Here is a 27310-nt window from a genome sequence, read left to right on the forward strand (position 1 = left end):
GTCTGTTTCTGTGCTGCAGATATCCATGACACTATATTATTGTTACATAGCACAATAACCCGATGATTATAAAAAGCATTTTTGATTTTTTAAATCCATTGTTCAGAGGAAAACAAAGTTTGCATTTCATACAATTATTTCATTATCTTTTATACACCTAAATATGATTTACCCGATTGTTTTCCTTAAATTCCTGAAGATATCTCTTCCATGTGTCGGAGGTTGTTGCCTCTAATCTTAACAGATCATTTCTTGAATAACTTTATACAAAATGTTTTTCCTGATTTCTGCTCTTTCACAAAATAAGCAATGAAAAGCAGAATAGCAGAGCACACAAACTAAAAATACAATGCTGCATCTTTAAGACACCAGTATAGATGATATGTAAATACTCTGCGGGACAAGGAAACACTTGTCATTCACAACAGAGAGCATAGGTTGGGTATTCAACCCAAGATAAGACAAAAGCATGCTTCCTTCAACCTTCCATTCAATGGATGTTGGCATGAGATTAAAATTGAGTCAGTATAGAAACAGCTTGGTACTGCAAAACAGAATGTGACGTGCAGAAGAAACAGTCTTGTTCAACAGTAACATCTGTTCACTTTTATTTTGTATCTACTGCAAAAAGTATTGCATTGTAGCAAAGTTTGACATTTCTTGATGAGAAGCATTTATAAGTCTACTTTATCCTTTCCTAACTTTCATTTCATTTGAATATACATTGCACAAATATACGGAATAGAACAGCAGTGCACACACCTTTAGTCTTCTACAAACTAACTTTCAAAACAGAAGTTTATATCATAAACAGTACATTGACACTTAAAGATGAGATCCAATGAGTATTAAGATGCTTTGAAAACAATGAAGAATAAAAATTCAGTCAAATATTTTCTTTTAAAATGTACAAACATCAAAATTCTATCATCTGATCTTTCCCCACAGAACAAAATTAGCATTCCAAAATTTTAAATCTTCATTCTTACAATTTTCTACTTTTAACTGGAGGCAGGTGAAATGGACCTCCGTTCCACATATTTTGTTCTACTTAAATAGTCAAGTTAATCACTAGCTTTGATTCAAAATGATTTGTAATAACTATTTTTCACCACAATGAATTATAACAAATTAAAATAATTTCCTTTAAGTTTAGAAAAGAATAAGGATACAGTAAATGCAAATCCTTTTTTTAATTAATTTCTCCATAATTCATCAAGAAAAATATTTTTACAGTTGAGCCTTTATCAACATATCTTCCAGTTAGTTATCTTTGGAAAAAAAAGAGTTGTATAGGAAAGTACAATTTAAATAATTCCTTTCTATATGCTTGGTAATAAGCTGTGCATGAATAAATTGCCATAAACTTTCAATATCCTAATTTCCTCAAGATAAATCGGGCTTAGTTAGCTGATGCAAATTGTTAATTATATTCTTCTATATCCATTTCATCTTTTGAGATCAGAATGCTTACCATTTTGATCAGTTAAACTGATTGCTCTCATCCCCAATAAAACCAGATAAATCTAAATTTAGTTCTATGCATATACTGGTGAAGAAGTTGTAAACAAATGATTTCAATTGCTGTAAACAGTTTTCTGCAAGGTTTAGCATTCAGACTTTTTCAAAACAAAAGGTTTTATGGACTTCCAATTTAATACTTTGATTTGTATAGCTTTCTTTTTACAATACAAAAAGATGAATTATAAACAATTGCTGGAGTGTGTTAAGTATAGAATGCTTCGGTATGAAATGTATTCTTACGAAGTATGAAAATAAATCTTCCACTGTTGAATTTGGGATTTCACTGATGTTTAGCAGCATCTCTTGGGTAAAATTCTGCCAGTGTACTTTGAGTAATACGTTTCAACATCTCCTTGGGGAATATTCGGAGCAATTGCCAGCCAATATCCAAAGTTTCAAATACAGTCCTGTTTTCATATGGACCTATGCAAAACAAAACAAAATTTTCTCCCTTTACCTGGGTTATGGCTTACATTTCTCAAGAAACTTTAAATTCTAGTATTTTTAAGTGGGAAATCATTATGCACTTAAAATATCACTATTCAAAACCACATATTCACAAGGCATTAGGACTTGATGGGACGCATCCAAGGTTAGAATGAAGTGGCTGCAATGTCCAATGGGGCTAAAATTGTCCAGTTTTCCTGAGACTCTAGGACTTTGCTGGCAGACCAAAGAATTGCAAGCATAACAGCCATGTTCAAAAGAGTTGCAAAGATAAGCCCAGAAACTACAAAGTCAGTCAGTTTAATTTTGGTGATATTCTCAGATTCAAGAAAGTTTATACCATAGTTCCTCAGAGATTGGTAATGGTACCCTTGTCTTTCCTGTTATTTTAATGAACCAGATTTTGGACTACAGTGCCTAATTTCAAAATTTTCATGTGATAAATGTGGAAACACTGAACTGCAGGTAGCAATTTCAAAAGGCTACGTTGGTGGAAAGAATGGATAAGTAACAAATTAAACTTAATGCAGAGAAATGTAAAATATTTCATTTTGGTAGTTAGAATGAAAGGAAACAAGAGAAAATAAAAAAAAAATTAAAACTTGGTCAAAAAGCAGTAACACCTGGGTGTACATGTCCATAAATCACTGAAGATAACAGTTGATTGAGAGATTAATAAAGCACACAGCATCCTAGGCTTTATTAACAAGACATTGAGCATAAAAGCAAGATTATCTTTAACTAGTATAAAGCACTGGCTTTGTCTCAACTGGAGTATCATGTCTGGTTCTGGACACCACACTTTAGAAAGACATAAGAGATTAAATGAGAGTAGTCCCAAAGATGAGGAACTTCAGTCATATCAATAGATTGAAGAAGTTGGACTGTTTTTCCTTAGGAAAAAAGGTTGAGAAAAGATTTGATAGAAGTACTAAATATGCTGTGTCCATACCCCTCAAGATTTTAAGAAAATAATTTCCATTTGTGCAATGATTAAGAAAGGAATTTAAGGGAATTAGCAAAATGAGCAATGTGACATGAAAAACCTTTTCAAGCAACAGATCGTCAGGATTTGAAATGATCTACTTCAGCGTGCGGTGGACATAGGTTCAGTCCAGATATTAAGGAGAGAATTAGATTGTTATCTGGAAGGGAAGAACATGCAAAAGGAGAAGGTGGGGAGTGGCACTAGTCAAAACATGAACTAGTGCAGACACGGCAAGCTAAATAGCTTGTGCTAGAACAACTGAGAAATGCAGGTTTGCCAAATTCTAGGTTTTTGAAATGTATTTTTAAAAACATTTATGAAGCACTTTTAAATAATAAAACATTCCAAAGTCCTTTGCAGGAGGATTACAAATCAAAAAAAGTCACACAGTCAGTTATTAGGTCAGATCAACAATTTTGTCAAAGGCAGATTTTAAGGAGAGTTTTAAAAGTAGTTGAGGCAGCAAGTTGGAGAAATGAGAAAGAAAATCTTCACATGGCACTAAAAGCACAGCCAGCAATAGGGGAGTAATTAAAATTATGAATGCCCAAGGAGGCCAGAATTAGAGTAGCATAGGTATTGGAGGGTTGTGGGGTTGAAGCAGTATGGAGGAACAAACCTGTGGAAGGTTATGAAAACAAGGCTGAGCATTTTAATGTCAAGATAATGTTTAATTGGAAGCCAAAGGTTAATGAGCACAGGACTTATGAATGTAAAAAGGAACTTGATAGGAGTTAAGACATTGAGCAAGTGTCTTTGGAATGAGCTCAAAATTTATAGAGTGTACAATGCAATGGAATGGTCAAATCAAGAAGAATAAAGGTGTGGATGAGTATTTCAACAGCAGATGAGTCATGACATTAGCAAAGTCAAATGAGGTTAGAAGTAGAACTTAGTAGTCTCACTAAGCCCAGAAATGCCATCTGGGGTCAAATGTAAACGGATTGCTTTCATCTCAAACTGCTGGCAGGAAGAGGGTCTGAGGTTGTAACTTGGGAACAGAGTTTGGAGTAGGGATCAAAAACAACAGCTTCAGTTTTCCCATTATTTAATTTGAAGAATTAATCTACTTATCCAGCTTTGTAGCTTACAGAAGCAGTCTAATAATTTAGCAACAAGAGTCTTGAGGGAGGCAGTGCTGACTGCTGTCAGCTTCTGTGCATTTGTTGGATGTTGCTGCCTAGGACCGTACATGGATTAGAACTAGGAGGGTGCAACAGACAGGTTCTTGGGGATATAACAGGCAACAGTGCAGGAGCGGAAGAAATCATTGGAAGTGGTACTCCAGATATGATTAGGTAGATAAGAATGGAACCAGGTTACAGCAGTCCCAACAGATGAATGATAGTGGAGGCACTGCAGGAGGCCAAGAGTATTAAAGGCTGCAAACAAGTGAAGGTGGAGAAAAAGCATGCCTTTGTCAGTCAAATAGGAAGTCATCTGAGAGTTTGCCAAGACTTGTTTTAGTACTGTGACAGAGCAAAAACCCACTGGAAAAATTCAAACATGGAGCTCCAGGAAAAATGCATGAAGATTTGGCAGGTGACAGCATGTTTAAGGATTTGACAGGAAAAGAAGGTTGTAAATGTGGCAGAAGTTTCCAAGAATGGTATAAGTAAAAGGGGTGAACTTTTAACAATACTGGCTAATACGAGGAGTAAGGAGGGAAGCTGATGACCAGGTCAGTGGGAATAGGATTTAAGAGCAAAAGACAGGTGTCGTGATTAAGGTGAGCTCAGAGCAGGGATCAAAAGTTGAAGGAAAGCTATAAATTGCAAGTTCAAGGCTTGGGAGGGGGTGGTGTACTGTGGGTTATGTATGGTTGGAATAAGCATACCTTGTGCAATGAAATTTCTCTCAAATTTTTGCAGAAATTCCAAATATAACAGATCATCAGGTGTGAGAGCTTCCTCACCAACCACAGCTTTCATGGCTTGGACATCTTTGCCAATGGCGTAGCAAGCATACTGTGGAGACAGAACATTTCACAACTTATTCACTAACTTTTAATTGACATTGTTGGTGAAGACATAGAATAAGTTATTAGAAAATTCAAACCCAGATACACATCATTTAGTGTTGTTTAAGCTTCAATATCTCAAAGCACTACATATCTACAATAATGAGAAGGCCAATGTAAACAGTTTCTTGCTCTCAATATCCTGAGGAATTAGTTACATTTAATTTTAAAATGGTACCACCTCAGGCAAATGTCAGCCTTCAAATAGGCTTTATCCTCTATTCACTCTCCATTAAAAAGGATCAGTCATAATTGAGTTATGATGTAGTCTCTCATTCACCAGAAACTAGGCGAAGACTGGTTATCATTCTTTGCTTTGTAACTCTACACTAGAACACAGAAGTTGATTTCAGACTCAATTCTCAGAAATGAAACATCATATTGTTACCCATTTTCAGCAAACCTTTCAATGAATCATTGTAAAATAAAATCTGCACAAAACGTCTTTAACTGCACCAATACTGTAGAACCTTGCAATTCAAATTTAATTCTGCCAATTGAGAATCTCAAAGTAACAAGATAAGTTATTTTCAGTTATGATACATCTCAATTTTAACTTTAATTCAGACATTTATTTTTAAGTGTAATAACCGTACCAGCTGATTAGAGACTTCAGGATGATCTTTCCGTGTCATACCTTCCCCTATGGCTGACTTCATTAATCGTGAGAGAGATGGTAAAACATTAATAGGTGGATAAATCTGTAACAGCAATTGAAAGATTGTAAGTGCATTTCTTCTCAATCAAATTTTATATACGACTTCTACATTAGTGGCATTTATATCTCCAGTTGCAGTATTTTTAAAGGGGACAAATTTTGTGGGACAGTAAAATAGCAAGTAGTCAAATCAAAGGAGGGCAGCTAACAAATGAATGTTAAATAGAGCTTTTAAATAGCTGAAGAGGGCCGTATGCAACCCAGTTTTACCTACGAACACCCCAAGTCAAATACAATTGAAAGCAATGATGCAGTGAATGAGAAAAATGTCTTTACTTTTCAGTTTGTTCACACCTTACAATAGCCTAACCTTGAACAGTAAAAGGCATTGAAAAACATTGGGAGTTCTCTGGAAAACAGTTTTCTAGTTTTTGCTTCAGACAACACACTACAGTAGTCATGTCATCAATACAGTCAAATATCTTTTGTCTGTCTGCGCACTGTAGTGCAAAATTCTGGACCTCTCACTACAGCCTTTACATCTTCAGCTAGGGTAGGAGGAAGGTGAAAGGGTAAGCATTCAGATGTCAAGGGTTGTTGACCTCCTCGGTTGAAGAGCATACTGCATCTCTGACTGCCTCAGCCATTTGTTCCACTGTGTAGTGGAATCGTCATCCAGCTTAGCAGAGGTTTCCCTGGTTGCCTCCACTGAAAGTTCCATGCCTGCCTTGTCCAGCTATGCAAAAAAGCAGCTTGAAAAGCTGCTGCTCTTCATTCAGTATCTTATGTCACTGTGGCCTATTCAAACGCTGCATGACAGAAACATGTGACTTGTCACCATCTTTCATATCTTCTTCATCACAGATGATTTCCAGAATGGTCAGGTTGTGCACTTGGCCGCTGACTAGAAAGATCAGCTGTCAGTAATTAGTGTTTATGTTCCTAATCACTCCCAATCAATTGGCCGGTGATGTTAAGATTCAGAGTCATAGAGATGTACAGCATGGAAACAGACCCTTCGGTCCAATCTGTCCATGCTGACCAGATATCCCAACGCAATCTAGTCCCACCTGCCAGCACCCGGCCCATATCTCTCCAAACCCTTCCTATTCATATACACATCCCAATGCCTCTTAAATGTTCCAATTGTACCAGCCTCCACCACTTCCTCGGACAGCTCATTCCATTCACCTCTCACCCTCTGCGTGAAAAAGTTGCCCCTTGGGTCTCTTTCATATCTTTCCCCTCTCACCCTAAACCTATGCCCTCTAGTTCTGGACTCCCCGACCCTAGGGAAAAGACTTTGTCTATTTATCCTATCCATGCCCCTCAATTTTGTAAACCTCTATAAGGTCACCCCTCAGCCTCCGACTCTCCAGGGAAAACAGCCCAAAGAGGAAAGAACATCAGCTTGATGCTCAAGGCCAGCAATGTCAAGGTACAAAGGACAGTTGGTTTGTAACAATGATAATCTTTTCCTTCTGCATATACATTGTCCACTTTTCTAATGGATCCCTCAAAAACACTAGATGGTTTTGTTACCTTCACACGATGTAGCTAGTGGCTTAACATTCCAAGTATCATCACTTCTTGGAAAACTGATGTACAGAGAGATCTGGGTGTTCAGGTCCATTGTAGCCTTGTTTAAGATGGGCAGCAGGGATAATCCAGGTAGTTACAGACCTGTGAGCCTGATGTCAGTGGTAGGGAAGCTACTGGAGAAGATACTAAGGGATAGGATATATACTCATTTGGAAGAAAATGGGTTTAGTGATAGGTAGCATAGTTTAGTGCAGGGAAGGTCATGTCTTACAAACCTAAGAATTCGTTGAAGAGGTGACAAGATTGATGGATGAGAGAAGGGATGTAGATGTCATATACATGGACTTTAAGGTGTTTGATAAGGTTGTCCATGGCAGACTGATGAAAGGTGGTAAAGTTGCATGGGGTCCAGGGTGTTCTAGCTGGATCGATAAAGAAATGGTTGGGCAACAAGACACAGTAGTAATAGAAGGGAGCTTCTCAAAATGGAGACCGATGACCAGTGGTGTCTGACAGGGATCCGTGCTGGGACCACTGTTGTTTGTGATATTCGTAAATGATTTGGAGGAAGGTGTAGGATGCCTCATTAGCAAGTCTGTGGATGACACTAAGATAGGTGGAATAGCAGATAGTGAAGGGGACTGAAAGAGAATACTGCAGAATATAGATAGATTGGAGAGTTGGACAGAGAAATGGCAGATGGAGTTCAATCCTGATAAATGAGAGGTGATGCATTTTAGAACATGCAATTCCAGACCAAACTATACAGTAAATGGAAGAGTCCTGGGGAAAACTGATGTAGAGAGATCTGGGTGTTCAGGTCCATTGTTCCCTGAAGATGGCAAATCAGGTCAGCAGAGTGGTCAAGGAGGCATATGACATACCCCTTCATCAGATGGGGTATTGAGTACAAGAGTTGGCAGGACGTGTGACAATTGCATAAGACATTGGTTTGGCTACATTTGGAATATTACGTATGGTTCTGGTTGCCAAAAGGATGTGGATACTTTGGAGAGGGTCCAGAGGAGGTTCACTAGGATGTTGCCTGTTATGGAAGGTGCTAGCTATGAGGAGAGGTTGAGTAGATTGGGATTATTTTCATTGGCGGTTGAGGGGGGGACCTGATTGAGGCCTACAAAATCATGAGGGGTGTAGGTAGGGTGGATAGCAAGAAACATTCTCTCTTCTCTCCCCCTCCCTCCCCCCCCAACCCCTCCACCAGAGTGGAGGACTCAATTACTAGGGGTCACAAGTTCAAAGTGGGGGGGGGGGGGGGGAAAGAGATATATGTGGAAAGCTCTTTACATCTGGAATGCATTGCCAGTGGAGCTGGCAGTGGTGGGAACGATAGCGTCATTTAAGATGTATCTGTCTAGATATGTGAATGGGCAGGGAACAAAGAGATCCTTACAAAACAAATGGTGGATTTAGATGGAGGATATGGATCCATAAAGGCTTGGAGAGCCAAAAGGCCTTTCCTGTGCTGTAATGTACTTTGCTATCACAAATGGCAACCACCTTTCAGAGCCATTCATAGAGGTGACACATTCCTTGTTTCACTTTCCACCATTAATATTTAAAGATAAATTATGTAAAAAACAACATAGTAAAAGATGCTAACAGTCTGAGTTCATCTCTAATAAAGTCTCTGTGCACTCTCAAACAGGGTCTGGCTAACAGTATTTCGCAGGCAATTGGCTGTCATTACTGACCCAACTGCTATACCCCCACCACATAGGAAGATGCTGTGTCTGGATTTTGAATTGGTCCAGCCATGCATTGCAGGTGAACTTCTCATGCACCAGTCTTTTTGCCAGAGCTACTCCCATTTTGTTTAGGTGTGTACGAGAGATAAGAATTTTCTTTGCCTGACCTGCCTTGATCACGTCAGCAGAGCTTCTTTGGCAGAGACTGCAAGCATGTTTATCCTCTTGCATGCTGGAGACAATGTGCACTTGTCAAACTGTTCCAACATACTTGCCTTATATTTGAGAATGGTTTGCAAAATTTGACAGCTGAATCTCTGGTTCCTTCGTGATGTCCATTTAATGGCTTTGCAGCAATTTTCCACCTGCTACAATTTTATTGTCCTTATCTTTTTAAAAAAAAGCTTTATGACTATTCACCTATAAGCCATACCAGCAACTCAGACTCTTCAGCCAAACCACTAATACAACCTTTTCTTCAGAATCATACTGCATGGAAACAGACCCTTCAGTCCAAACAGTCCATGCCAAACAATTCCAAACTAAACTAGTCCCACATCTCTCCAAACCTTTCCTATTCATGTATTTATCCAAAAGTCTTTTAAACATTGGTGGCTGCAGGTACAAATACACTCTCTCAGGAAGTTCATTTCAGTGTAAAAACATTGCCTCATCTTTTTTTCAAAAATCTCTTACCTTAAAAGTGAGCCCCCTAGTCTTGAAATCCCCCATCCTAGGGAAAAGACAACTACCATTATCTGTATCTATGACTCATTATTTTAGAAATTTCTAGCAGATTGCCTATCGACCTTCTACACTCTAGTGAAAAGTCTTCTGCTTCTCCACTTTCCCCTTAAATGCATTAATGTTATTTGCCTCACCCATCTACTGGGGTACCAAGTTCCAATTTCTAAAAACTAACAGCTTTTTCTCCCCCTCCCGTGTTCTATATTAAAAGTTTGTTAGTGAACGAGTTCTGATCTCACCCACAGCCATCAACATTCACACCACCACTTTGGGTTTTTTTTTTGAGAAAGGTGCCTCCACTTGTTCAATTTTTGAAATTAATTTAACTTGTCAGTCTGGTATTATTCTAGGATTTGTTCAGTGCTTTCATGACCCTTTTTATTCCACCAGACCAGATAGGTTGAAGAGCTCCAAATAAAGGTACAACCAAGGTTTACCCACACTTAACTTCTTTGCTTTTCAATTCTCTTAAGCATGTACTGTGTTTGCACGTTCTTATAACCTGCACTTATTTTAGCAAGTACTGTATCTGTACTCCCAGATCCTTTTATTCCTCATCATTTAAACACCATTCTCCTGGTGTATGTGGCCTCTTTATTCTTCCTACCAAAAAGTCTACCACCTCACGCTTGGTGGTGGTTTTGGGCTTTCCAAATGAAATTTCAGCTCTTCCTACATTTTTGAATATTCACATAAAACCAGTTGCAGTACTTTATATACAGTACCTTAATACTTTATGTTCAGTTAAGACAGATAGATAACTGGGAACTGAAATGAATGTGACATGATCTCTTGAAAGATTTTTGTATGTTAGGAATTAAACATTTTTAATTTACTTGTGAGACATGGGCATCACTGGCTGGGCATCACTGGCCAGCATTTATTGCCTGTCCCTAGTCATCCTTTAGAGGTGGCGGTGAGCTGCCTTCTTAAACTGCTGCAGTGCATGAGCCAAAGGTAGATCCACAATGCTGACTGGACTGAAATTTCAGAATTCTGACCCAGCAATGAAGTCAAGGTGACGAGGGGCTTAGCTAGGGAACTTGCAGTTTGGATATTGCTGCATGTAGTCATGGATTGTTTTAGTACCCGAAAAGTCAAATTGTGCTGAACAATGTGCAATCATCTGCAAACATTTCACTTCTCAGCTTATGGAGGAAAGGTCATTGATGAAACAGGTGAAGATGGTTGAGCTCCACTGCAACTTTAGCTCACTATAAACCAATTTGCTCAAGACAAAATAAGCAGTTAATGTTTAATTAGCTCATTATTTGTACAAACCTTTTGGAATAAGTGCAATCTCAATTGTGCATCTGAAATAATTTCTTGTATAGAGTTGCTCAAATCTATACAAAGCCACAAACATTGGAGGCTTAAATTTATGGATCTGCTGACTCAGACTTCTCAAACTTACTTTACTTGTACTTCCTCTTTAAAATAATGTGCATCTTTCAACTTATTTCTGTGCATCCTACCTGTCTGTTGTGTAACTGACGGTCAACGTAGACCTGCCCTTCAGTGATGTATCCAGTTAAGTCAGGAATAGGGTGAGTGATATCTGCAAAACAAAAAATTTTAAACACAAACCAGGATTAATGCATACTTCCAAGTAATTTGAAATATTACTTTCATATTTTTCATATGAAGTGGAAAGGTTCTGACTTTACCATGGCAAAGACTGCAAAATTGTCAGTATTCACCATAATTACTCTACTGAAATGAAGAACCTAATGGTCTGAGCATGTGCAATTAAACATGGAAATCCATCAGTTGGTGAGTGACACTGCACTTCTGCAGAGGGTTTTGCTCAGTGAGATTTACAGCAGAGAAAAAAGGTTCTTTGGTTCCATTGTGTCTGCACTGGTCAAAAACAAGCACCTAACTATTCTCAGCCCATTTTCCAGCACTTGGCCCATAGGGTTTCAAGCCTTAGCATCACAAGAACACATCTAAATGTTCTTTGCCCCTCAGTTTTATACATCTCAATCATGTCCCCTCTCAATCCCCTATGCACTAACAGAAAAGCCCCAGCCTGTCCAATCTCTCTATATAAACTTTAGGGTGTAGGTTTGCTCGCTGAGCTGTAGGTTTGATATCCAGACGTTTCATTACCTGGCTAGGTAACATCATCAGTGGCGACCTCCAAGTGAAGCGAAGCTGTTGTCTCCTGCTTTCTATTTATATCTGGAGGCACTCTGGAGGCACTGGGGAAGAAGGGCGCAGTGTTGCATGGAGTTGGGGGTTGAGGGAGGTATTGCACAGTGTTGGGCTCAGGGGCAGGGGAGGTGTTGCACAGAGTTGGGGGGTCAGGGGGAGGGGACTGGGGGCAGGGGGCGGTGTACCACGAGATTTGGGGCAGGCGATCGCACGCTGTGCGCTGCTGCAGTCTACTGAACAAGGAGCAGACTTTAAAAACTCCGAGCCCCAGAGGACAGGCATTTAATCGATTTTCCGAATAATCGATTATCCGAACGAAATAGTGCCCGCCCATCTCGTTCGGATAAGTGAGTTTCCAATGTAATTATGATACGTCAGTGAGGAACACTGAGCAGGAAGATGAACCTTGACCTGTCTTGATCTGTCCATCTGATCCAGTGTTTCCCAATGTCTGATCATTCTTCATTTATTCCCTGGTCTTAAATTGTCCTGCCCAAGTGTATTACCTCACACTTATCTGGACTGAATTCTACTTGCTATTGATCAGTCCATCTGACCAGCCCTTCTATACCCTTCTGTAATCAAAGGCTATCCTCCTCACAATTTACTACCCACCAATTTTTTGTGCAAACTTCATGATCAACCCTCCTCCACTCAAGTTTAAACCATTTATATAAACCATAAACAGTAAGGGTCCCAATGGACAATTCCAATCCAATCACCCTACATCCTTCACCCACTATGTCCTGCCACTCAAATGGTGGCACAGTTATTAGCACTGCTGCCTCACAGCACCAGAGGCCCGGATTCAATTTCCACCTCAAGCAACTGTCTGTGTGGAGTTTGCACATTCTCCCAGTGTTTACGTGGGTTTCCTCCAGGTGCTCCAGTTTCCTCCTACAGTCCAAACGCGTGCAGGTTAGGTGAACTGGCCATGCTAAATTGCCCGCAGTGTTAGGTGAAGGGATAAATGTAGAGGAATGGGTCTGGGTGGGTTGCTCTTCAGAGGGTCGGTGTGGACTTGTTGGGCTGAAGGGCCTGTTTCCACACTAAGTAATGTAATCTAATGTAAGTATTGTTATAAAATGTAATCTAATCTAAAATTTCTTTGCATCCCATGGACTCTTACCTTTGCTAGCAGTCTTTATGTAAGACCATAACATCAGTCTTGTTGGATTCCAAGCAGACTACATTAATGCATTGCCCTCACCCACACACCTGGTAACCTCTTCAAAAAATTCAATTGAGTCGGTCAGATATTACTTCCCTTTATCAAAACCATGTTCACCTATCATAGATATGTATAGCATGGAAACAGACCCTTCAGTCCAACTCTTCCATGCCAACCAGAATCCCAACCCAATCTAGTCCCACCTGCCAGCACCTGGCCCATATCCCTCCAAACGCTTCCCTGTTCATATACCCACCCAGATGCCTTTTAAAATGTTGCAATTGTACTGGCTTCCACCACATCCTCTGGCAGCTCATTCCATACATGTACCACCCTCTGCGTGAAAAAGCTGCCCCTCCCCTTAGGTCTGTTTTAGATCTTTCCCCTCTCACCTTAAACCTATGCCCTCTAGTTCTGGACTCGTCCACTCCAAGGAAAAGATTTTGTCTATTTATCCTATCCATGCCCTTCAATTTTGTAAACCTCCAAGGTCACCCCTCAGCTTCCAACACTTCAGGGGAAAAACAACCCCAGCCTATTCAACCTCTCCCTGTAGCTCAAAAACTCCAACCTTGGCAACATCCTTGTAAATCTTTTCTGAACCCTTTCAAGATTCACAACATCCTTCCAATACAAAGGAGACCAGAATTGCACAGTTCCAACAGTTGTCTAACCAATATCCTGGACAGCCGCAACATGACCTCCCAACTCCTGTACTCAATACTCTGACCAATAAAGGAAAACATACCAAACACCTTCTTCTACCTGCGAGTCCCACTTTCAAGGAGCTATGGACCTGCATTCTAAAGGACTTTGTTCAACAATATTCCCTAGGACCTTACCATTAAGAACAAGTCCTGGTAAGATTTTCTTTCCCAAAAATGCAGCACCTCGCAATAATCTAAAATTAAACTCCATTTGCCACTTCTCAGCCCATCTTTGGACTGCGTAGAGATTGTGGTGCTGGAAAAGCACAGATCAGGTAGTATCCGGGCAGCAGGAGAATGGACGTTTCAGGCATATGCCCTTCATCAGGAATAAGTGAGGGCTGCACATGCTGGAGATCAGATGAGTGTGGTGCTAAAAACTCTCAGGTCAGGCAGCATCCCAGAAGCAGGGGAAATCGGCATTTTGGGTATAAGCTCTGATGAAGGGCTTTAAGACTACTTTGCATCCAGTTTGCAAAAACTGTTCTTTATTATTCACACCCTTTCCAAATGCAAATTCTGTCCCTCAGAATTGCTTCAAATATGTTCCCCATCACGGAGATCAGACTGACCAGTCTGTAATTCCCTGGTTTATCCCTTGCTCCCCAACAGTACTATACTTGCTGTTCTCCAGTCCTTCAGCATTGCTATGACGTGAAAGGAATTGAATATTTTTGCCAACTCCCTGAATTCCTCACCTCAACCTGGGATATATTTCATCTAGCCCCAGAGATTTATATACTTTCAAGCCTGCCGGACCACTAGAACCTCCTCTCTTCATGCTAACTTTCTTCATTTCTATATGCATATAAACCCCCTCATTAGTAAACACTAACTCAAAAAATTCACATAGAACCCTACCCACATCCAAAACTATTAAGGATTTTCCTTTATTTTACCAGCCAGTATCCTTTCATGCCCCCTTTCAGTTCTCAATTTCCTTCAGTTCCATCTTCCATGTTGTATAATCCTCTAGGGCTTCTGCTGTTGAACGCACTTGGTATCTATCATAAGCCTCCCTCTTTCTGAATCCAATGGCTTGTATAGACAGTAGAGTTTGACAGCATTTGATTGTCCCATCTGTTTTTTTTTTTAAATGGAAGATGTTGGTTTTGAACTCTCCACATTTCTTTCTTGAATGTATTCCACTGCTCTGACAGATTTAGCTGAAGCTGCTTCCTGTCCACTATGGCCAAATCACATTTGATGTTACCAAAGTCTGCCTTACCCCAGTTCAGAACTTCAATTTCAGACCCATCCTTGCCCTTTTCCATAACACTGTTACATTCAAGATTGTTATGATCACTGTCTGCAATATGTTCCACCAAAATAATTCAACCACTTTCCCAGCTAGTTAACTAAAATTAAGTCCATGACCACCACTCTCTTGTAGGGCTTTCTATGTAGTGGCTTAAAAAGCTGTCCTGGATACATACTAAGAATGCCACTCCCTCTAAACATTTCATATTGACTACCCCAGTTAATGTTGGGGATGTTGAATCCCCTATCATGATTCTTACCCTTGGCTAAAACTTAGGTATTTGCTCATCTATTTCTCTTGGATTGTTCAGGAGCCCATAATATAATCAGTAATGTGACAACTCAGTTTTGCTTTTTAGCCCGCAACCCTTAAGCAAAGGGTTGTTTAAAACTTTCCCTTTTAACTTATTAGTTTCGTTATAAAACGTTCTTAAAGCATTACACCTTGTTAACTGGTGTAACTGGGCTTCTAAAAGTGTAAGAATAAAAACTAACTGGCATGGAAAAACATTTTATATTTGTAGAATGTTAGCTTTCACTGTGATAAAAAAGAAGTTTATCTTAAATAATATAGTTTCAATCTTAATTCGTTCATATTGCCATGTGGAAATTTAACTGAAGAATAATCATACCACAGTCTTCAATTTGGTTGATTGCCTATCCAGTCTGCGAACATAATTGTTGCTATACATCTGGCAATCCATTTTACTTGGTGCCTCAGTTTTTCCAACTGCCACTGGGTAGTGAAGGCGATTCACAAAAGATCCATAAATCTTTAAGGGCAGATGCCTTTAAGATCAGCAATGAATATTATTGCATAGTCATAACCACAAAATCCAGTCCATGATTCTATCAGTTCTGTACAGACCCTAAGTAGGAGTCCTATCCAGATAAAGCCACTGCCCTGTTATTTTCTCATTGAGGGGCAAATATTTCTTCCAAGTAAATCAAGTTATTTTTGAAAAAAGTTATAATAAATCTGATTCCTTGGCCCTTTCAAGCATTGCATTCCAAATGGTAACACTGAATTAAAATTCTCATTTATAATTTGTTTTGCATATTATCTTAAGTCTGTTACCTCTTGCTACTAATTCCACTTAGAAAATTTCTCTTTTAGTGGCCCAGCTCTCCGCAACTGAACAGAATTGTTCAATTATCCCTTAACATTCACTGCATTAAAAAACTTAAATTTCTCCAAGTCTCACCCTGACACCATTCTAAGTCTCTATGCCCTCAAAACTTTTATATTGAAGTGTCGTACAAAACACTGAATAAATATTCCTGATGAAGCTTAACTAATCCTAGCGTTGGTTAACATAACCTCCACGTTTTTGTACTTTAATATATTAACACAAAGATCCCATTTTTATTTCAAAGCAGCCATATCAACTTACTACGTTAAGATTGTGGGAAAAAGTAAACAAACTCCTGCTCTTTTATCCTGTAATCACTTTTAAAACAGCAACAGTAGCTCATCGTTCTTTCTTCCAAATGCATCACCTCTTGCTTCTTTATTAAGATTAGGGCAAAACTTTAAAAGTTTTATGCCAACATTCACTCTTCCTTTTACAGATCAAAACAAATAAGACTTTTACACACCATCATTAGGCATAGTAAGGATAGGAATCTGTGTAATGGATCCATTTCTGCCCTCCACACGTCCAGCTCGTTCATAGATAGTAGCCAGATCAGTATACATATAACCTGGGAAACCACGACGGCCAGGTACTTCTTCCCGAGCTGCTGAAACCTTAAAAGTAACAGAAATATACAATTGCTATTATACTTTGAATTTCAAACAATAGTCTACAGATAGCTATTAAGTTATTTATTTTGGATTCTATGCTCTAAGGAAGTTCAAATGGCTTATAACTATACATGCATTAACTATCCATGCAAATTTATTAGAATGTGCCTTAAATTCCAGGCAAGGGAGTAAGGTTCAAGCATTGCATTCCAAATGGTAACACCGAATTAAAAATTCTCATTTATAATTTGCAAATCAAATTATCTTAAGTCTGTTATCTCTTGCTACTGATTTCACTTAGGAAATTTCTCCTTCAGTTGCCCAACTCTCCGCAACTGAAACTGGTTGTACGCAGCGAGACAGGAATTTGTCAGTAATAAATTTGCCAAATTCCTGTCCCATTAAAGTCCACTGGAAACATTTACATGCACAACCTTGGAGTGTCTGAATCCCTAAAATCCGGTCTCTGTCCCACAGTACCAAAATGGTTCTGATCAAAGACAAACAGCATACATGACAAAACTAAACTATCCCCTTTCATCATTCTGAACCATTTGCAATCTGGGACAGTTGATCACACCATCTTCCTATAAAGCTTCTCTATTGTTGTCCAGTTAGATGGGACTACTGTCATCTGGCTCCATTCTTATCCATCTGATCATTGCAAAAGAATCAACAGTAACAGTTCTCTTTCCAATCCTGCAGATATCTCTACTCCTGGTACTCTATTTTCTTGTCTATAAGTTGATGACAAAACTAGGTGAGATTCTGAGTCTGCAATGAAGATTCAAGCTGCTTTAGAGAATTTGAGCACATGGTACTGCATCTATTGTGTTGACCAATGTGGCTAAATGTGAAGACATACTCAAAGAGAAACAGCTATTATTTAAAGGGCTCTACATATAGAGAAACATGGATGCACAAAGAGATGTGACTTCTTGTACACAAGTCATTGGAAGAAAACAGGCAGATGCAGCAAGCAATTTAGAAGTCAAATAGTATGTCGTGGAAAGAGGATGAGTTCAGAAGCAGGGATGTCTTACTGAAGTTAAGTAAGCACTTAAATGCAACATCTAGAGTATTGAGCACAATTTGTAGTCTCCCTACCCAAGACCATACTTGCCAAAAAGGGAGTGCAGAGATTAATTACCCATTAACATTCACTGCATTAAAAAAAAGAAACAATTTCTCCAAGTCTCACCCTGATACCTTTCTAATTCTCTATGTCCTCAAATCTTTTATATTTATTCACTAAGCTGATTCTGGTAATGGCACGACTGTGATGAGAGACAGTGGTCCAATTAGGTCTACATGCACGAGAACTTAGAAGAATGATAGGGGACCTGTCAAACATAAAATTTAACCTTACTAGACAGATAAAATGCAGGGACAATTTCTCCTCCCTGGTTGGGGGTCCATAACCAAGGGTCACAGTCTCAGGATACAGGGTATGCAATTTAGGACTGAGATGAGGAAACCTATTTAAAATTTGACGATGATCAACGCTGCTACCACAGAATGATGAAGGCCAGATCACAGTTTATTCTAGAATGAAATTGATAATTTAAGATATTAAGTGCACAAAGAATATGGAGAGAAAGTGGGAGTATGGTGTTGAGACAGAGAATCAGTCATGAGCATATTGAAAAATCAGGTTCGATTATAACTTTACACAATTAAAAGGCAACTTATTGAAGCACTAAGCAGAAGAACAAAACAAAACATATCAAGTTCATCACAATCTACAAAATGCTTGATATAATTCCTTTATTCTGCAAAGCTTGTTACTACACCACATTAATATGTAATGACATACTCAATTCAAATGTATATCATTTTTTAAAAATCAAAGATTTTACCGAGCATATCGATGCAATGACTCTACCTACAGAAGGCCAAATCTAATTAGCTGGAAAACTAGATTTTTTTTCTCTTCATTAGTTTTTTTTTAAATATGGAGCCTTGCTTCAAAATAATGGTTCAATTATTCAGAGAATGCAGGGAAAAATTTACAAGTTTTACCTATGGAATAGTGTTAAGTTTAATAACAATCTAAATTTAAAAAAGCTCAATGCATGTCAAACAGATACATGTTGCAAACGGAATTTTGAAAATCTAATTTTATCCTAAGAGCAAAAAATTTACCAAAGACTGCAGAAAAGAATGCTTTGCATCAAGGCCAATGCTTTTTCAAAGTTTTGCTAGTAATCAACTGCATTTAGTTTGAGCTATGCAGCAACAGATGCAACCTTACCTCCGGACAACAGCAGCACTATTCATGTTATGTCCATAGTCATTAGTAAATAAATGAAAATAGTCTACAGACATCTCCCTTTCTGAACAAAAAAAAGTTTCTTGCATTACTCTTAACCTTGGTTATCGTGTTCTACTGAATTGGTTTCCATACCAAAATTGCTTTCAAAAGCAGCATGGACTTGTTCAACACAAGGCTAAAGAACAAATACAAGTAATAACACAATAAACTACATGCAATCTCCATTTAGATATTACCATTAAATAACAGCTACAAACATTAAGTGAATTCTGTCTATCATAGTTTTTCGGCATATGCTCTACACAATGACATTCATGATGGAAAAGTCAGATTTTCAAGGACTGCAATATGAACTCAAATTCAAGTTAATAAATACCTTAGAGGTTTTTTTCCCCCCAAATTGAGTGGTCATGGTTTATGCTGAGATTTCAGAATTTGATGACTTACAGGAAACCTCCCAGGACAGGTAGGGGAAAAAAAAGGAGATGCATTTACAAATTGGCAACCCTCCCCAAAACTGCCAATTTTTGTTTCAACTGAGGCAGGTAACAAAAATATTTTGAGAGCTATGGTGTCAATTTTAACCTAATCTTTATTTTTAAACACCTACAGACTGGGTACCCTGGGCCTCAGGAAACCAGAGTCAAAAAGTGCAGCACTGGAAAAGCACAGCGTCAGGCAGTATCTAAGAAGCAAGAGTTGATGTTTTGGGCAGAAGCCCTTCATGCCCAACACGTTGATTCTCCTGCCCCTTGGGTGCTGCCTGACCTCCTGGGCTTTTCCAACACCACACTTTTTGACTCTGATCTCCAGCATCTGCAGTCCTCACTTTCTCCTCAGGAAACCAGGCGGGGGGGGAAGCTTGAAGAGCGATTTAGAATGGTTAAGTTTTCAGGGTAGAGAAGCAGAAGTGTTTCTTCCCACTATCTCCACCACACCCTGCAAAAACCCAACAAATAAATCTTAAACTGCATGCCAACTGCATTAGGGATCCTCTAATGTGAACGCTTGCCCTTAAGATGTTGGATGGTAATTCTGAACTTGAGGCTACCATAATTGTTTTTAAAAAACAGTGACAGCTCAGAAAGAATTAATTGGGTTAAACAATTACAAAGCAAACAAATGAAAGGTCACAGACACTGGACAGGAACCCACAAGAGCAAATGTGCAAGTATCTCAATGCAATGGAAATACTTGCTCAAAGCATTCAACAAAATTATCAAATTCAATCAAAACTTGGAGCATCCTTTTAGGCATAAGAAATAACTGATTTTAAGATTGTACAATTTATTCAAAACCATATTTGGAATATTAGGCAGAGAAGAAATTATTCCTTTAATTTTAGAAATTAAATTCCAATTTCAGTTTGAAGTGGGAGATGGTACAGGGCAGGGTGACACCAAGTACACGGACACACAAGATGGTCACTGAGCCAGTTGGCCACTTGACACATAAGATGGCCACCAGACCACAATATGGAGAGACACAGCAGAGCAAACAGACACTGCTTGGGGCTACCAGAATGCCAGCACAATGCACTCCAACCTGGTTGATTAGTTTGAAGGCAGGTGGGGGAGAGAATACATGAGTAGTGTACACTGCTAGCAGCAGGAAGTCGCATCCTTGTGCGAGAATTGCCTGTCAAACCAGACTCTGCCCCAAAATGGAACAGCCATACAACATGGTAGTAAGTGGAGACACCTGTGCCTGCATAGATAAAAGGGAAAGCACAGGGAAGCACTGGATCCAACTAAAACCATTTAAAAGACTCCTGTGACCATACTAATGTCATTGACCATTCCCCAGGTGCAGACAAGACTGTCATCCCGGGGAGTACCAAAAAAACAAGACTGCACTTCCTGACCAAAGCAAAAAGTTTGACTGATACAGATATATAACTTTATTTTAACTGCAAAATGTGTGTACTTTACTGCTTAAGTGTCACGACTGTCAGCAGCATATCAGGATTTGTAATGTGGTCTGACTATTTTAGGCAATTGTACCTCAAAAATTCAGAAGCAGTTAATACAGAGCTGGCTGAACTGAGACTCTACACAGCAGACACGTTACACGGTGGATTATCAATTAGTAGCACAGCAAGGGGAAGTTTATACAATTATTGGTGACAATTTTATCACCCATATTATTGATGTCTCCTATAACATTACAGAAGCCATTAAAGATTCGAGACCAACTAGATAATTTGACTGAGTCACAATTACAGACAGCTGGCTGAATTGGTTGATAGGTAAATCTTGGGTACCCTATTTGGCACAAGGGATAGTTCTCATTGCACTCATGCTGCTTTTATGTAGGCCTCTGATGTTTAAAGCTCTGCTGTAAGGCGCTACTGACGAGAACTGTATCAGCAGAGAGTGTCACCACAGAAGAGTCCCCAGTAAAACTGACACTCCGTGGGAGGGGGAGTTCCTAAAATTGACCTATCTCTACATATAAATTGGGTGGGAGATCTCCGAAGTCACCTCCTTGACCACAAAAGGGGGGAGTAAAGTGGGAGATGGCACGGGGCAGGGTAACATTAGGCACACGGACACACACGATTGTCACCAGACCACAATATGGAGAGACAGCAGAGCAAACACAGACAATGCCTGCGGCCACTGGAATGCCAGCAAAATGGACTCTCAACCTAGCTGATTAGTTTAAGGTGGGTGGGGGAAGAGAATACATGAGTAGCGTACGCTGCTGCCGCAGTGTCTGGGTCCAGCCAACACCTTTGATAGAAATGCTAACAGTTTGATATAGACTCAATACAAAGTGCTAATAGCCAGGGCTGCAGTAACAGTCCCTTTCAGGAAGAGCGATTAACACCCATTACCTACAGCAATGGACTTCCGCGCAGACATTGAAACTGACATCTGCACAGAAACTGACAACCACCACTCTGAAATTAACAAAGGCTATGCTGGAACTGACAATGACTGCACCAAAACTATCAACGATTCTGCAACGTTTACAATAGACAAACTATGTTACCTCATCACTGGCCTGTTGTATCACAAGTAGTATTTTGACATGTGCTCCAGGTTGAGAGAAGACTCGCAGCTGACCACTGCACTATTGGTCTCTTTCTCCCCGGAGCTCCGCTATTTCCTTGTACAATAAACTGTCATTGAACAATGACTCTGACGATTTTCCCCACAAGTTGAAGTACAAGACAAATATTGCAGAAGCAGGTCATTAAATATTTGAAATGGTGCAACAAAATCAGAATGCGGGCTTCACACCTGTAATGATGTACAAGAATCTTATTTGGCTGTCTTTTGGTAGTGTAGGTCATTTGAGAAATCCAATGCTGTGTCTTTGAAGGATATCACATTTCTGGTTGCTGTCTCAACTAGAGATGGAGTGCTATGACTGGTTGGTCAATAATAGGAAGAGATGCTGTTTCCAGACTACATAATCTAGACTATATAACAAGACTTTTTTCATCATGCCATTCCTTATAAAAATTGAGGTTATGGGAGAAGATGAAATAACCAGAAAACAACTGAAACACTGACTAACCTTCTACAATAATTAATATTCTCTCTACCAATGAACATTTTAACTATGATGCTGTCTCTATATAAAAGATGACCATTCGAAAAAAAATGCACATACCTCTCTTAAAGCTTCAGCATAAGAACTCATATCTGTTAAAATAACCAACACATGCTTTTCACATTGGTAGGCCAGGTATTCTGCAGTAGTCAGTGCAAGACGAGGTGTAATAATGCGTTCAATGCTGTTAAAAAGACAGCAATCCATCAGTATTTACATCAATACAACTCTTGGAATGCAGACATTTCAGCATTAGCTTTATCTATATATGCTATTTCTGTCAGGAAACGTGTGAATAGGTGGTCATTTAGCCCAATATTGACCACTTTTCATTCAACGAGATAACTGCTGTGACATAGCTCCATATACCTCTATTTTCGGTCAACTAAAATCCACTCGGATTTAAATTTGTCTAGCATCAATTACCAATTGCAGATGAGTTCAAAACAACTTGTGTAGAAACATTTCCTAATCACACTCCAAAAAGCTGTTTTTGATAGTTAAAACACACAAGTACACATTTTCATTTTCACTGTAAGCCTACCTGCAGGTCTGCTCATTTGAATGACAATTTAAATGGTTCAATAGCTTGATCATCAGCGGTCAGATTTTAAAATCAACATTATCCCATCCTCGGGTTTATGGTAGATCTACTAGTGAGGATCATTGTTCACATGTCAAATAACAGGAGGAGGATGGGCTTTTCTAGCACCCCACACACTCTACTCTGATCTCCAGCATCTACAGTCCTCACTTTCTCCCATCTTAAAGCTAAGAATGGAATTGCACTTATCAAGATCAGTAGTAGTGAATGCTTTTTGGAGGTAGCACTCGAGGATCACTGCAAGAGAGACTCTGTCCTTAATGAGTGAGTGTTATCAATTACATCTCAGCATGATACCTACCACTATTCATCCTAACCCAATGTTTAAAAAGGCTTTCCAGCAACTGAGGATCAAACAAGCCACTGGTGCAGATGGAATTCTGACAAAAATGATAAAGTACATCAGGTAAGCACTCTCAGGTGTATTAAACACACAGCAAGAACAGGGAAATTAGTAGTGTACAACAAACACTGGTCTAGCCAGTGACACCAACATCTTATGAACAAAAAAAAATTGGTGAGAAATGTCCCTAGAGTGTTTTGAATCAATCTTCCAACTCAGAAGAGAATACTACTAAACAACAACCAATAAAGGATAAAAAATGCTCCCTGAATATATACTTCTGCATGTCTTATACCAATTGTGTGAAAACATTACAAAAACAAAACCAAAACCAAAACATTCATTCCATACACAATCACTTCTTCAGGCAAATAACTTTGATCAGTGTTTTGACATTCTATGAAAGTAACTTTTCACAGCATTCTGTTCAAGCACGTGACACCCTCGAAGCAGGTGGGACTTGAAATTAGACCCTTCCAACACAGGGGTAGGTACGTTACAATTGCACAACACCCCTGGAAGAACCTAACATTTTCAAAAATCAACCACGAGTGCATATAATGGGAAAAGACATTTGTAAGCTATATTCAGCAATTGCGATAACTAAATTTTCCAAAAAATAAAACAAAAACATACGAAAATAGTTTATTGCAAGTCATGTCGTCTTATATCCAAAACATCTATTTACTGGCTATTGCAATGCACCATTCTCAAACTGTCAAAGCCTGTCTAATTACACACAGTCTTGATTTAATTCCGGCAAGAAGCAGATCTTTCTGAAATACTTACGTTGGGTCATTTGCAAGATTCAAGAAGAGACAGACATTGTCCATTGATCCATTTTCTTCAAAATCAGACTTGAAGAATCTTGCAGTTTCCATATTAACCTGTTATGGAGAAAATGATCAAGATAATCAGCCCCAATTTGGTTATCCTTAGATGAAACAAATATTTTGAATATATTAGGTGAAAACAGCAAGTAAAACATGGAGCTACTATTAAGTACAGGGAATTGAATAAACATTCACTGCTTAGCAGGTGACTGTCACAGTAAGTTTTTTTTAAAACAAAGGGATCGTCTGAGATAGTATGGGCTGAGATTAGAAACAGAAAAGGAGGTTATCCTGTTGGGAATTTTATGTAGGCCTTCAAATAGTTCCTGAGATGTAGAGGAAAGGACAGCAAAGGTGATCCTCGATAGGACCGAGAGTGACAGGGTAGTTGTTATGGGGGTTTGAACTGGCCAAATATTGACTGGAAATACGATAGTTAGATTACTTTAGATGGGTCAGTTTTTGTCCAATGTGTGCAGGAGGGTTTCCTGACAGTACATAGGTAGGCCAACAAGGGGCAAGGCCACATTAGATTTGGTACTGGGTAATGAACCCAGCCAGGTTAGATTTGGAGGTAGGTGAGCACTTTGACAGTGACTACAATTCAGTTTAGTGATGGAAAGGGATAGATATATACAGCATGGAAAGAGCTATAGCCTGGGGGAAAAGGCAATGATGATGCGATTAGTCAAGATTTAGGATGCAGGGGATGGGTACAATTGAAGTGTGGAGCTTATTCAAGCTACTGCAGATCCTTGATAAGTATGTACTGGTCAGGCAAGGATGAAGTTGTTGAGTGTGGGAGCCATGGTTTACGATGGAAGTTGAATCTCTTGCCAAGAGGAAGACAGCGGCTTACGTTAGGACGAGATGTGATGGCCCAGTTAGGGCACTCGAGATTTAAGTTAGCCAGGTAAGACTTAAAGACAGAACAAAGAGGTGCCAAGAGGGGACACAAGTTATTGGCAGATAAGATCAAGGAAAACCCGAAGGCTTTCTATAGCAATTTCAGCAATAAAAGAGAAATACTAGAGTAAGATTAGGGTCAATCAAGCATAGCAATGGGAGGTTATGCATGGAGTCAAAGGAGATAGGAGAAGCACTAAATGAATACTTTTCATTAGTATTCACACTAGAAAAAGGCATTGTGGTCAAGAAGAATACTGAGATACAGGCTACTAGACTGGATGGGATTGAGGTGCACAAGATGTTAGCAATTCTGGAAAGTGTAAAAATAGAAAACTCCCCTGGGTCGGATGAGATTTATCCTTGGATTCTCTGGGAAGCCAGGGAGAAGATTGCTGAGCCTTTGACATTGATTTTTATGTCGGCATTGTCTACAGGAATAACGCAAGACTGGAGGATAGCCAATGTTGTTCCCTTGTTCAAGGAGGGGAGTAGAGACAACCTTGGAAATTATAGACGAGTGAACCATACCTCGGTTGAGAGTAAAATGTTGGAAAGGGTTACAAGAGATAGGATTTATCATCTAGAGATGAATAAGTTGATTAGGGATAGTCAACATGGTTTTGTGAAGGGTAGGTCGTGCCTGACAAACCTTTGAGTTCTTTGAGAAGGTGACCAAATAGGTGAATGAGGGTAAAGTGGTTGATGTGTATATGGATTTCAGTAAGGAGTTTGATAAGGTTCCCCACAGTAGGCTATTACACAAAATACAGAGGCATGGGATTGAGGGTGATTTAGCAGTTTGGATCAGAAATTGACCAGCTGAAAGACAGCAGAGGGTGGTGGTTAATGGGAAACATTCATCCTGCCATTCAGTTACTAGTGGGGGACCGCAAGAATTTGTTTTGAGGCTACTGCTGTTTGTCATTTTTATTAATGACCTAGATGAGGGCGTAGAAGGATGGGTTAGTAAACTGGCAAATGACACTAAAGGTCGGTGGAATTGTGGATAGTGTTGAAGAATGTTTCAGTTACAAAGGGACTGCAGAACTGGGCTGAGAAGTGGCAAATGGAGTTTAATGCAGAAAAAAGTATGAGGTGATTCACTTTGGAAGGAGTAACAGGAATGCATAGTACTGGGTTAATGGTATGATGCTTGATAATGTAGATGAGCAGAGATCTGTGTCCAGGTGCACATATCCTTGAAAGTTGCCACCCAGGTTGATAGGGTTGTTAAGGCAGCATATAAAGTTAGCTTTTATTGGTAGAGGGATCGAGTTTCGAAACGAGATCATGCTGCAGCTGTACAAAACTCTGGTGCGACCACACTTGGAGTATTGCATACAGTTCTGGTCACTGCATTATAGGAAGAATGTGAAAGCTTTGGAAAGGATTCAGAGGAGATTTACCAGGATGGTGCCTGGTACAAGGCTGTTTTTGTTAGAGAGAAGGTGGTTGAGAGGCAACTTAATTGAGACATAAGATAATCAGAGGGTTAGATAGGTTGGACAGCAAGAGCCTTTTTTCTCAGATGGCGATGGCCAGTACGAAGGGGTACAGCTTTAAATTGAAGGGTGATGCATAGGACAGATATCAGAAGAAGTTCCTTTACTCAAGAGTAGTACGGGCTTGGAACGCATTGCCTGCAACAGTAGACTCGCCAACTTTAAGGGCGTTTAAATGGTCATTAGATAGGTATATGGACAAGAACGGGATAGTCTAGAGTAGATGGGCTTCAGATTGGTTCCACAGTTCGGCGAAACATTGAGGACCAAATGGCCTGTAATGTTCTATGTTCTCGACCTCCTGATGCTGCCTGGCTTACTGTGTTCTTCCAGCCTTGTGTTTGTCTACATCCCCTAGGTTAACCAGTACAAATTCAGTCAGTCATAGTAAGGCCTTCCAGTCCCTAACAGAGACAGATAGAGGGATCCAGCAGGTAGTGGTGAAACAGCCTCAGTCCTTGAACTTGAACAGAGTTCAGATTCTTGCTCCCTTAGGTGGACGAAAAATGAGACAGTAGGGAGGATGAGCACACTGACCAGAGCTCCATGGCCATGGCTGTATAGGAAAATCGTGGGTATAGCAGTCAGGGTCATAGACACTTCACT

At 39.5% G+C, this 27310-nt stretch overlaps 1 protein-coding gene across 1 annotated transcript in view; it reads right to left on the reverse strand.

The window, feature by feature from the left end:
• Positions 1-1112: 1112 nt before the first annotated feature.
• The window catches only part of atp6v1ba (ATPase, H+ transporting, lysosomal, V1 subunit B, member a), a 77528-nt gene continuing 51330 nt past the window's right edge, over positions 1113-27310 (reverse strand). Inside the window, exons 8-14 of the mRNA XM_043712835.1 lie at positions 24250-24347; positions 22574-22697; positions 16527-16677; positions 11108-11190; positions 5576-5680; positions 4797-4926; positions 1113-1947 (exon numbers count right to left, since the gene is read on the reverse strand). Coding sequence (XP_043568770.1) covers positions 1805-1947; positions 4797-4926; positions 5576-5680; positions 11108-11190; positions 16527-16677; positions 22574-22697; positions 24250-24347 — 834 coding nt within the window. The 3' untranslated portion in view covers positions 1113-1804. The remainder of the gene's footprint in view (positions 1948-4796; positions 4927-5575; positions 5681-11107; positions 11191-16526; positions 16678-22573; positions 22698-24249; positions 24348-27310) is intronic.

This window comes from Chiloscyllium plagiosum, chromosome 22, assembly GCF_004010195.1.
Source record: "Chiloscyllium plagiosum isolate BGI_BamShark_2017 chromosome 22, ASM401019v2, whole genome shotgun sequence".
NCBI classification, from domain to species: domain Eukaryota; kingdom Metazoa; phylum Chordata; class Chondrichthyes; order Orectolobiformes; family Hemiscylliidae; genus Chiloscyllium; species Chiloscyllium plagiosum.